This window comes from Sapajus apella, unplaced genomic scaffold (assembly GCF_009761245.1).
Source record: "Sapajus apella isolate SASKATOON/1434 unplaced genomic scaffold, GSC_monkey_1.0 scaffold1, whole genome shotgun sequence".
Taxonomy (NCBI): Eukaryota; Metazoa; Chordata; class Mammalia; order Primates; family Cebidae; genus Sapajus; species Sapajus apella.
The window spans coordinates 75,843,592-75,856,446 of NW_022436941.1; the positions used below are offsets into that span (position 1 = coordinate 75,843,592).

Genomic DNA, 12,855 nt, shown 5'->3' on the forward strand with positions numbered 1-12,855 from the left:
TTTGAGACTGAGTCTTGCTCTGTTGCCCAGACTGGAGTGCAGTGGCATGATCTCAGCTCACTGCAACCTCTACCTCCTAGGTTCAAACAATTCTCCTGCCTCAGCCTCCAGAGTAGCTGGAACTATAGTTGCCAGCCACCACACCCAGCTAATTTTTGTATTTTTAGTAGAGATGGGATTTCATCATGTTGGCCAGGATGGTCTCAAACTCCTGACCTCGTGATCTGCCCACCTCAGCTTCCCAAAGTGCTGGGATTACAGGCATGAGCCACCATGCCCAGCCATTCAGTTGTTTTTTAAATTTCCTACGTAATTTCTTTCTATATTTATAGGTTAATTAGAAGTATAGCATCTAATATACAACATGTAGGGCTTTTTATTGTTTTGTTACTTATTTCATTTCTTAAAATGTGCTGTCTTGCTTTATGGTCCAACCATAAGGTATTTTGGTAAATGTTTCATGTGCACTTGAACAGAATGTGTTTTGCAGTTGTTGATTGTAAGGTTTTCTGTATGTCAATTAAGTTGAATTTGTTAATTGTGGTATTCAAATCTTCTGTGTCCTTATTGGTTTTGTGCTACTTTTTCCATCTGTAAGAGAGGTGCGTTAATTTCCAAACATGGTTTTTCCATCAATGAGAGAGGTGTGTTAATCTCAAAATATGACTATGGACTTGCCTATTTATTCTTTTTGTTCTGATTTTGCTGTCTATATATGGAGGTTGCATTAGCATCATAACAGGGTTGTTATTCCTGTTGAATTGACCTTGCCATAATTATGAAATGCTCCTTTATTGCTAATGTATTAGTGTGCTTTCATACTTTTATAAAGAACCATCTGAGACTGGGTAATGGTTTAAAGGAAAGATATTTAACTGACTCACAGTTCAACATGGCTGGGGAGGCCGAGGCTGGCAGATCACCAAAGGTCGGGAGACCAGCCTGACCAACATGGAGAAATCCCATCTCTCCTAAAAATACAAAATTAGCCAGGCATGGTGGCACATGCCTGTAATCCCAGCTACTCAGGAGGCTGAGGCAGGACAACAGCTTGAACCCAGGAGGCAGAGGTTGTGGTAAGCGAAGATCGCACCATTGCACTCCAGCATTAGGGCAAAACTCCGTCTCAAAAAAAAAATTACAAAAAGAAAGAAAGAAAAAGAAAAGAAACTGAATGGTATGAAAGTACTACATATCAACACTTGTGAAACTACAGTTATGATTATATGAAAAGCCTTAATGCTTTAAATTCAAGTATGTAAGAAAAACTGAAAATCAATTATCTAAGCTTCCATCTCAAGAAGCCAGAAAAAGAATAGCAAATTAAATCCAAAAAAGTAATAGAAAGTACATTAAGCCTTAAAAAGAACAAAAACAAGAATAGACAAATAAGCCAATAGAATAAAAGTGAAAATCCAAACCAAATCTACTTCTAAAGTGCCTGTATAACAAGAGTACTACTGGGCCAGGCACAGTGGCTCATGCCTGTAATCCCAACACTTTGAGAGGCCAAGAAGGATGGACTGCTTGATCTCAGGAGTTCCAGACCAGCCTGGTCAACATGTCAAAATCCTATCTCTACCAAAAATACAAAAATTACTCGGGCACGGTGGCTGCACTGATGGTCCCAGCTACTCCAGAGGCTGAAGTAGGAGGATCACTGGAGCCTGGGCAGTCAAGGCTACAGTGAGCTGTGATGGCACCACTGCACTCCAGCCTGAGTGACAGAGTGAGACCCTGTCTCAAAAAACAAAAGAAAAAACAAACAAGGGTACCATCATAATGCAATGGGGAAAGAACACATGTCCCTACTTCACATAAGCACCTTTCACAAAAATAAATTCCAGATGGATCATACACCTAAAATAAAAAAAGAAAACAAAGCCTTCAACAGAAAACAGAGTATTTTCATGACCACAGATTGAGCAAAAATTTCATAAATAGGCTAGGTGCACTGGCTCACACCTGTAATTTCAGCAGTGTAAAAGGCCAAAGTGGGAGGGTCACTTGAAGTCAGGAGTTCAAGGCTAGCCTGGGCAAGACAGCAAGACCCCATCTCTTAAAAAAATTTTTTTTTGATTAGCTAGTGGTGGCACACACCTGTAATCTCAGCTACAGGGAGGTTGAGGCAGGAGGATTGTTTGAGCCCAAAAGTTAGAGATTACCCTGAGCTATGATTGCGTCACTGCACTCTAGCCTGGGCAACAGAACAAGACCTGATCTCCTTAAAAAAAAAAAATAATAATAATAATAATAATCACAGAAAGGTAATTAAATTCAACGTCATTAAAATTAAGGGCTTCTGTTCACCAAAAGACACCATTAAGAAAGTGAAAAGGCAAGTCACAACGAAGTTTTTTTGTTTTTGTTTTTTTGCAATCAAGAGTCTTGCTTTGTCGCCCATGCTAGACTGCAACCTCTACCTCCCAGGTTCAAGAGATTCTCCTGCCTCGGCCTCTCCAGTAGCTGTGGCTTACAGGTGTGCGCCACTATGCCCAGCTAGTTTTTGAGTTTTTAATGGAGATGGGGTTTCACCATGTCAGCCAGGCTGGTCTCAAACTCCCGACTTTGGGTGACCTGCCCACTTCAGCCCCCTCAAAGTGCTGGGATTACAGGCGTGAGCCACCATATCCAGCTTAGGATAAGATATTTTTATTATGTATATTTGACAAAAAACTCCTACTCAAAATAAAAATCCCATAAATCAATAAGATAATCCAATTTTTTTAAATGTGCAAATGACAGATGCTTCACAAAAGAGAATATTCCGGTAACTAATATGTACAACTAAAAAGTGCTCATCATCCATCAAGAAAATGCAAACTAAAATTACCAAGCCCACCAGAATGACTAAAATGAAAGATCAGACCACGTGTTGATAAGAATGCAGAGCAAATACTATAACACTCATATGTTGCTGTGGGAGTGCAAACTGGTACAACCAGCCTAGAAAATTCATTGACAGTATCTGCTGAAGTTGAACACACATCTGACTATAAATGGTAATAAAATGCACATGTATAAAAGTTTCTGGAGTGTTTTAGGTGTTCTACCTAGTTCCAAGTGGCAGTTACACAGGTGTCTTCCCACTATAAACATTCAAACTGAACCCTTCATTTGTGTACTGTTGAAAGTATGTTATGTATTACACTTCAAAGAAACTATTTTAAAACCTTAATGACTTAAAGTTAATAAACAAATGAGAAAACAAGATTAACATTCAAGTCATTAGAAATGATATCTCTAATCCTTTTATGACTGATGACTATGTTATACTTTCCATACTTTCCATAGTACATAGTTCCCTTCTACTAGCAAATCCATGATATAATGTGTTCTCCTACAATGTTTTGCTTTAAACTTGTAATTGAACTTTTCTTCTATGCCAAGAAGCCAGGTTCAGCAGTCTGCATAACTATAATTAGGATAAAAATGTATAATATAATGACTAGCTATCAAAATATGCAGAGAGAGACCATGCAAAAAATATACAAATGCTCCTTACTTATGATGAGGTTACCTCCTGATAAACCCACAGTAAATCAAAAAATATTTTAAGTCAAAAATGTATTTAATATATCTAACCTACTGAACATCATAGCTAAGCCTAAACTAACTTAAACATGCTCAGAACATTTACATTAGCCTACTGCTGGACAAAAGCCTCCAACAAAAAGCCTATTTTATAATAAAATAATGACAATCTCATGCTGATTTACTGAGCACTGTACTGAAAATGAAAAATACTGTACTTAAAATGAAAAATACTGTACTGAAAATGAAAAATAGAATGGTTGTATGCGTACCTGAAGTACAGTTTCTACTGAATACATATTACTTTTGCATCATAGTAAAGTAAAAAAAAAAATCATTAAATCAAACCACCGTCAGGGACTGTATACATATTAAAGAAACAAGCCATTAACCTAAAGAAAATTCGTATCTTTAACAATTCTCTAATAATAGTTAACGTTCCACCTTTAATTCTATGCACATTATCATTAGATGAATTCAAACTATATCCCAAGCAGAAATAGGATAGTATTTAATTAATTAGGACCCAGAAAAATATGGTAATGGTAACAAGCTTGTTCAGTAATTCTCACTCTGTGACAATGGTTAGGAGTAGGATCTATGAAAAATGAAACAGAAAAGTAGAGAAACAAGCATATTTTTTAAAAGTCTTAAGTTTATAAGTTCAATTACTAATCAGCCACCCTTGCTTCCTTTCTAAATACATTCATCTCCTTTCCTGCTTTCATCTCAATATATACTAAAAGATACAGCTTGGGATTTATCTACCTAATATTGTATAAATTATCTGTTAACTTTTTAAATTTAAACTAAATTCCAGGTTCTAATTCATTATGTAAAAGTACAACCTTAAATATTTAATTATAATTTACTTTTCCTGCAAAACAATCATTTATTTATTTTTATTTATATATATTTGTTGAGACATAGTCTCACTGTTGCCCAGACTGGAGTGCAGTGGCATAAGTTTGGCTCTCTGCTACCTCTACCTCCCAGGATTAAGTGTTTTTCCTGCATCAGCCTCCCCAGCAACTGAGATTACTGGCATCCACCACCATACCTGGCTAATTTTTGTGTTTTTAGTAGAGATGGGGTTTTGCCACGTTGGCCAGGCTGATCTCGGCCTCCTGATCCACCCACCTCAGCCTCCCAAAGTGCTGGGATTACAGGATTGAGCCACTGTGCCCAGTCAAAACAATCATTTATAACTATATACTTTATATAAGCAGTAAAACAAAATGAATTTTAGGAGACATGTAAAATTTTGTTCTGTTTTATTTTTTTTGAGATGGAATTTTGTTCATGTTGCCCAGGCTGGAGTGCAATGGTGAGGTCTCAGCTCACTGCAACCTCTGCCTACGGGGTTCAGGTGATTCTCCTACTTCCGCCTCCCAAGTAGCTGGGATTACAGGCATGCATCACCACGCCTGGCTAATTCTGTACATCTTTCTTTCTTTTTTTTTTTTTTTTTTTTTTTTTTTTAGTAGCGAAAGGGTTTCTCCATGTTGATCAGGCTGGTCTCCAACTCCTGACCTCAGGTAATCTGCCTGCCTCGGCCTCCCAAAGAGCTGGGATTACAGGCGTGAGCCACTGTGCCGGGTCAGAGACAAGTAAAATTTAATTGGACAAAGTAGTAGAAAAGTGCTGCCGGGCCATTTCCTACAAACCAATAATGCACACTTTCTCATCACTACCTACCATATTTATCCCCAAAATTATGAATTAATCCTATCTAAAAGTTAATCCTATCTAAAATCCTAACAAAGAAGACATGTTTGCCTTAAACCATATTATAATATCCTAAGCCTGAAATATTCTAGTTGCTTCCAATATTATTCAAGGACATGTTTTATATGCACTCTGAAGTATTCAGACTTTAAAAAAAAGTCTTAATGACACTACAGTGCCATCTACTGGAAAACACAGATTATGTTACTTCTTTGGCAAAATTCACTACCATATTTTCTATCAAACAAATCCCAGGGTCATGTCTATAATGCTTTTCCATTAATTATATAACATGTAAAATTAACTACTAAGAGAAATCTGTTAACTACGTACATAACTGAATACTAATGTGATTACGAATGTGTACTACTCCATTTCCACCACAGAGGAAGAATGCATAAGACTCAGAAACTAACACCTAGTTGGTTCAGGATTGACCTAGGATTTCCTTCTGAATGGCTTTTTTCTAAATCCTAACCTTATACTTCTGTTTCTTTTTTCTTAAGATGGGGTTTCACCACGTTGCCTAGACTAGTCTCAAACTACCAGTCTCAAGCAATCCTCCTGCCTCAGCCTTTTAACTAGGTAGGACTAAAAAGAAAAAGGCTTTTGTTCAACATGAGTCACTAAGCATGATCCTTGAAAGCAGAAGGCAAACATCACACACACACAGACACACACACACACACACGCACACACACATAGAGAGAGAGAGAGAGAGAGAGAGAGAGAGAGAGAGAGAGAGGGAGAGAAACATAAAACCATGAAAATAATAATATAGCTACTGATTTGTCATTAACTAAATAGAACACTTATTCAGTAGTAAACACTTTCTTTGCATTTTTTTCTTTTAAATTTCCACAACATACTCGCAGAGAACATTCTAATCTTCTCTGTATTATTCCAATATTAGTATATGTGCCACAGAAGCAAGCACTAGCCCATTCTTTTACATAAACAACTTCACAAATTTCCACAACATACTCGCAGAGAACATGCTAATCTTCTCTGTATTATTCCAATATTAGTATATGTGCCACAGAAGCAAGCACTAGCCCATTCTTTTACATAAACAAGTACATTCTTTTACCTTCCTGAATTTGGGAAGGATCACTCTCAAGAAATAGGGGAAGTGACAGAACTTACTGAGGTGCTACACGTCTCCAGTAGCGATCAATTCCATGTTTAAAATACAGTACAGCAAGCCACCTTACATTTATATCCAAAGTATGGTTTGTGAAAATATTCTATAAATAAAAAACATAAAATTAGAATTAGCATGGAATAAGTAAAAAGTCTAATTAATGTACCCACAATAAAGTATAGACACCTTTTTTCTTTTTTGAGACAGAGTTTCGCTCTTGTCTCCGAGGCTGGAGTACAAATGGCACGATCTTGGCTCACTGGAACCTCCGCCTCCCAGGTTCAAGCAATTCTCCTGCCTCAACCCCCCAAAGAGCTGCGGTTACAGGTGCCTACCACCACACCCAGCTAATTTTTTTGCATTTCTTTTTGTAGAGATGGGGTTTCACCATGTTAGCCAAGCTGGTCTCAACCTCCTAACCACAGGTGATCCAACCACCTCGGCCTCCCAAAGTGCTGGGATTACAGGTGTGCGCCACCATTCCGTGCCTAGACAAATCTTTTTATTAAATTTGATATATATCATATTGATATTTATGAAGTATATATAGTTCTACAATTCGTATAAGAAAGTATACCTGCTCAGTTGTATGTTAACTGTTTAAGGTGAGTAACAAACACGTAGAGAGTCATTGTACTATTCTGCTTTTAGGTGTGTTTGAAAATTCCCCTAGTAAAAAGATTAAATTCAGAAACAAGCAAACCTAATTATGTTTCAAATGAATACCATAACCCTACACATATCCAATAAAACTCATAACTTCCAAATTAGAAAAAGTAGTCCCACCACAGCACAGATTCAAAGGAGTCAAGGCCCCAAGGTTGTTAATAAATGATATGAAATAAGCCTATTTCATAGTACCCTCCTTATCGAAACAATCACAAATAAGTTTGATAAGGTGGGACACGGTTGGCTCACGCCTGTAATCCCAGCACTTTGGGAGGCTGAGGTGGTGGATCACCTGAGGTCAGGAGTTCGAGACCAGCCTGGCCAGCATGGAGAAACCACATCTCTACTAAAAATACAAACATTAGCTGGATGTGGTGGCAGGCACCTATAACCCCAGCTACTGGAAGCTGAGGCAAGAGTATCAGTTGAACCCAGGAGGCAGAGGTTGTGGTGAGTTGAGATTGCACCACTGCACTCCAGCCTGGGCAACAAGAGCAAAACTCCGTCTCAAAATAAAAAAAGAGATATAAAGCTAGATGTGATGTGAATAATGGAACTCAAAATTAACCATTACTCAAAAGAATGTATTCATTATGTTAATCCAAATAATAATAATAATGACTATAATTACACTTTGTCTGAGACCAAAAACAACTCCAATTCCCAGAGGTGACCTCCTAAACCTTGTGTACAAAAATCCCAAAGCTAAAATGATGTGGAAGTATGTTCTTTGCTGTAGAAAAATATTTATGGCTGGGCACGGTGGCTCACGCCTGTAATCCCAGCACTTTGGGAGGCCGAGGCGGGCAGATCACGAGGTCAAGAGATTGAGACCATCCTGGCCAACATGGTGAAACCCCGTCTCCACTAAAAGTACAAAAAATTAGCTGGGCGTGGTGGTGCGTGCCTGTGGTCCCAGCTACTCAGGAGGCTGAGGCAGGAGAATTGCTTGAAATCAGAAAACGGAAGTTGCAGTGAGCCGGGATCGCACCACTGCACTCCAGCCTGGTGATAGAGCAAGACTCTGTCTCAAAAAAAAAAAAAAAAAAAAAAAAAAAAAAACATTTATAGCTCTTTTTTTTTTTTTTTTTTTTGAGATGGCATTTCACTCCCGTTGCACAGGCTGGAGTGCAGTGGCACGATCTTGGCTCACTGTAACCTCCACCTCCCGGGTTCAAGCGATTCTCCTTCCTCAGCCTCCTGAGTAGCTGGGATTACAGGCGTGTAATGACCAGCTACCTATTGTATTTTTAGCAAAGACAGGGTTTTGCCATGTTGGCTAGGCTGGTCTAGAACTCCTGACCTCAGGTGATCTATCCGCCTTCGCCTCCCAAAGTACTAGGATTACGGGAATGAGCTACTGCACCCAGCCAAGTATTTGTTAAAAAGGAATGCAGGCTGGATGTGGCGGCTCACACCTGCAATCCCAGCACTTTGGGAGGCTGAGGCAGGTGGATCATTTAAGGTCAGGAGTTCGAGACCAGTCTGGCCAACATGGTGAAACCCCCATCTCTACTAAAAGGACAAAAAATTAGCTAGGCATGGTGGCAGGCACCTGTAATTCCAGCTACTCAGAAAGCTGAGACAGGAGAACTGCGTGAATACGGGTGTCAAAAGTTGCAGTGAGCTGAGATCCTGCCACTGCACTCTGGGCTCAAGCAACAGAGCGAGACTCCGTCTCAGAAAAAAATAAAATGAATGTACACTATAGTTATTTTTAGAAAATCATGTGTAAATACAAAAAAAAACGATTACAATAGTTGTGTAACTCCCATTTATTCTTTTAAACCGCTGGCAACTGGGTGCAAGTCCCTCTTTTGGGTCTCCATTATAAAAGATGCACTTCTTTTACCAGATTAATCACATTTGATCTTGACAAATTACATGTCCACCTTCTATACTAGATTGAGTCTTGTCTATGTCTAGATCCTAGCACAGTGCCTGGCAAAGCAGAAACTTCCTAACTTTCTACTGAGCAAATGAGAGAATGAATGGAAGTAATATGGGAATATTGTAAAAGTTGGTGAGTCTATCTCAACTACTCTTGGGAAAACAAGAAAAGTCATGCTGCAGATGTCAATCCAAGTTGAAATATCCTATAAGTACTTTGAGTAACAGGACTAGTACATAAACCTGAGATCATGTATACAAATATAGGAGTCTCCTGACTAGAATGGACAGCTAGGGAAGATCAAATGTGCCAAGATAGTGAGTATAGAAGAAAAAGGAAGACTAAAACTCAGCAGCTTGTTCATCTACTATAAATATAATCTGTTCCATAATATAAAAGAAATGTTATATCCCTCCTTTAAGAAGAAAATTACAGCTAGTAAAAATAAAGACATTGGGAGGCCGAGGTGGGAGGATCACTTGAGCCCAAGGAGTTTGGGACCAGCCTGGGCAACAAAGCAAGACCCTGTCTCTACTTTAAAAAAAAAAAAAAGACCTAGGCATTTAAAATTATTGACAATGTATAGTTATTCATACATAAAGACAACAGTTAAGCAACGCCTATTGGTTTTTAAGGTCCAGCAGTAAAGTAATTAAAATAAGAAATTCTAAAAGTGTTTTATATTTTGGCCTGAAACAGCTCAATTCTAATTATAGAGCATATTCATTTAAATAAGTGTAAGAAGAGTAAAGATACTCAAGAGATTGTCTTTTTTTTTTTTTTTTTTTCCGACGGAGTTTCACTCTTCTTGCCCAGGCTAGAGTACAACGGCGGAATCTTGGCTCACTGCAACCTCCGCCTCCCGGGTTCAAGCTGCCTTGGCCAAGCAGCTGGGACTACAGACAGGCGCCACCACATCCAGCTAATTTTGTATTTTTAGTACAGATGGGGTTTCACCGTTGGTCATGTTGCTCTCTAACTCCTGACCTCAGGTGATCCACCTGCCTCAGCCTTCCAAAGTGCTGGGATTACAGGCATGAGTCACCATGCCCGGCCCTACTCAAGATAATTTCTAAAGATTTATACTATGCCTAAAATGTACAAACATGATGCTAGGATTACATAAAGAATAAGATATTTTTTTAGTATCTTTTAAAATCAATCTTTTTTTTTTTTTTACCTTTTTGTTACTGACGCAAACAGTCTACGTTTTTTGTTATATTCAGAATAACAAGTCTGACTCTAAACAATTTCCCTTACAGTCATGACCAATATTTTCTTCAATCTAATAAACAAATCAAATTTTTTGGGCCAAGAAGTATATGACAACTGTTATCACTTATTTTGCAAGATATGGTAAACAATTTTGCTCTGAATCTATGACCCAGTCACAAATATTGAATCAGTTTTTAACCCAACCCAGCTTTGTTGTCCTGACCAGAAGCTAAACCTTAAACACTAATCAGAGTTCTCAATTTCTCAGAAGAAAAGTATAAGGAAGCTGTTTAACACAAAATGACTTCTTTCATTCTGGCATTAAGAAAATAATTTTGATTAACTAGTCAAAAACTTTAAACTCCAATAAAGGTTTCGTTAAAGCACATATTGTTAATTAATTATACTATTTCCCATTACACCCAAGAAAAAATCAGTTGGGCCAAGAAAATGAAATTTTTAGACGAGAAAAGAAAATATTTTAAAGTGAAATGTGTGGTATGCCTGATGCAGAGATCTGAACAACTATTGCAACATAAATTACATGGGGTAAAGACAAGGACAGAATATGAAAGTGTGCTACCTGAAGTCCTGATGGTAGCTACTATAACATATTAAAACCGAAGATCGCCGGGCGCGGTGGCTCACGCCTGTAATCCCAGCACTTTGGGAGGCCGAGGCGGGTGGATCATGAGGTCAAGAGATCGAGACCATCCTGGACAACATGGTGAAACCCCGTCTCTACTAAAAATACAAAAAAAAATTGGCTGGGCATGGTGGGGCGTGCCTGTAATCCCAGCTACTCAGGAGGCTGAGGGAGGAGAATTGCCTGAACCCAGGAGGCGGAGGTTGCGGTGAGCCGAGATCGTGCCATTGCACTCCAGCCTGGGTAACAAGAGCGAAACTCCGTCTCAAAAAAAAAAACAAACCGAAGATCATCACAGTTTTGCCTTCTGAACAGATGTTACATATGCCTTGCTTATTTTTATATTTATGAACAAATATTGCTTATCAACCCTTAAGAAGTCATAAAGTAGTAAGACAACGGCAGAAGCAACAGCAGCCAAACATTTGAATCTATTTCACTAAACTACCAATAAAACTAAGTTTTAAAAACAATCAAATTAATGTTGTCTCATTTTATTAAAAAGAAAAGTACACAATTTTAGAACAACTTACCAGCAACACTGAATAAAAACCTGGCTGTGTTTCCCACTGCTTCAACTGCTCCTCAGCTGGTTTTAACACAGCAGTATCCTGACTGGTGGCCTGTGTTAAGACCTGAAGAACAACAGTGCTGGCACTATTGAGATCCATGGAAACCTGGCAATGATAAGTTAACATACTTGACTATACACTATAAGTAATAAAAATTCAACAATAATATAAACAAAGATCTTTCATGTTCTCAACTACTCCTATTCATCTACTCCTTCATGTTTCTGGCTTTCTGCCTTCTTTGTGTATACCCATAATCTTCTTTAAAATTCATAATCAAATTATTTTTGCTTAAATCAATTTATTTCTAAAGGGAATTATCTTTCACTGTTCCATAAATAGAAGATAATAAATTGAGGGAGGGGAGACACACACAAACTTCAAAGGTTCTACATTTTGAGAAAGTACCATTATGGGCTCAAGACTAAGCATAATGCCCTCTGTCTTCACTTTAAAAAGGAGATTAATAAGTATTATAGGACCGGGCACAGTGGCACAATCCTGTAATCCCAACACTTTGGGAGGCTGAGATGGGTGGATCACCTGAGGTCAGAAATTTGAGACAAGCCTGACCAACATGGTAAAACCCCATCTCTACTACAAATACAAAAGTTAGCCAGGCATGGTGGCACACACCTGTAATCCCAGCAACTAGGGAGGCTAAGGCAGGAAAATCACTTGAACCCAGGAGGCAGAGGTTGCAGTGAGCCGAGACCGCACCATTGCACTTCACCCTGGGCAACAAGAGTGAAACTCCACCACCAAAATAAATAAATAAATAAGTGTTATAGGCCAAGCACAGTGGCTCACGCCTATAATCCTAACACTCTGGGATGCCAAGGTGGACAGATCACAAGGTCAGGAATTTGAGACCAGGCTGACCAATATGGTGAAACCCTGTCTCCACTAAAAACACAAAAGTTAGCCAGATGTGATGGCACGCTCCTGAACTACTCAGGAAGCTGAGGCAGGAGAATTGGTTCAACCCAGGAGGTGGAAGTTGCTGTGAGGTGAGATCGTGCCACTGCACTCCATCCTGAGCAACAGAGAGAGTATCCATCTCTAAATAAACAAATAAATAAATGTTATAAAAGCATTAAACCATATAGACAGAGCAAGACTCCCTCTCTAAATGAATGAATGAATGAATGAATGTTATAAAAGCATTAAATCATATGTTAGCACCTAACATTATACTTGACAAAATCAGAAGATAGAAAACTAAAAAGAATTGTTTTGACTCACTGGTAAAATACTTTGTAACATCATCTTAACATGCCACCAGTAGTACATGTCCAGATTATCTTAAGAAATATACAAAATGGGCCGGGCACGGTGGCTCACGCCTGTAATCCCAGCACTTTGGGAGGCCGAGGCGGGTGGATCACGAGGTCAAGATATCGAGACCATCCTGGTCAACAAGGTGAAACCCCGTCTCTACTAAAAATACAAAAAA

At 38.7% G+C, this 12,855-nt stretch overlaps 1 protein-coding gene, 1 non-coding gene and 1 pseudogene across 5 annotated transcripts in view; all 3 read right to left on the reverse strand.

Moving 5' to 3' along the window:
* Positions 1 to 12,855, reverse strand: part of IPO11 (importin 11) — a 209,311-nt gene that overhangs the window by 184,419 nt on the left and 12,037 nt on the right. For all 4 annotated transcript variants that reach the window (XM_032279909.1, XM_032279919.1, XM_032279928.1 and 1 more), the window contains 2 exons: positions 11,361 to 11,504; positions 6,409 to 6,509 (listed from right to left, as the gene is read on the reverse strand). In XM_032279909.1, coding sequence (XP_032135800.1) covers positions 6,409 to 6,509; positions 11,361 to 11,498 — 239 coding nt within the window. In that variant the 5' untranslated portion in view covers positions 11,499 to 11,504. Of the gene's footprint in view, positions 1 to 6,408; positions 6,510 to 11,360; positions 11,505 to 12,855 lie in introns of those variants that run through there.
* On the reverse strand, positions 6,087 to 6,199 carry LOC116554314 (annotated as a pseudogene).
* LOC116554300 lies at positions 6,210 to 6,314 on the reverse strand. The gene has a single exon (XR_004270159.1). It is a non-coding gene; the product is annotated as a U6 spliceosomal RNA (small nuclear RNA).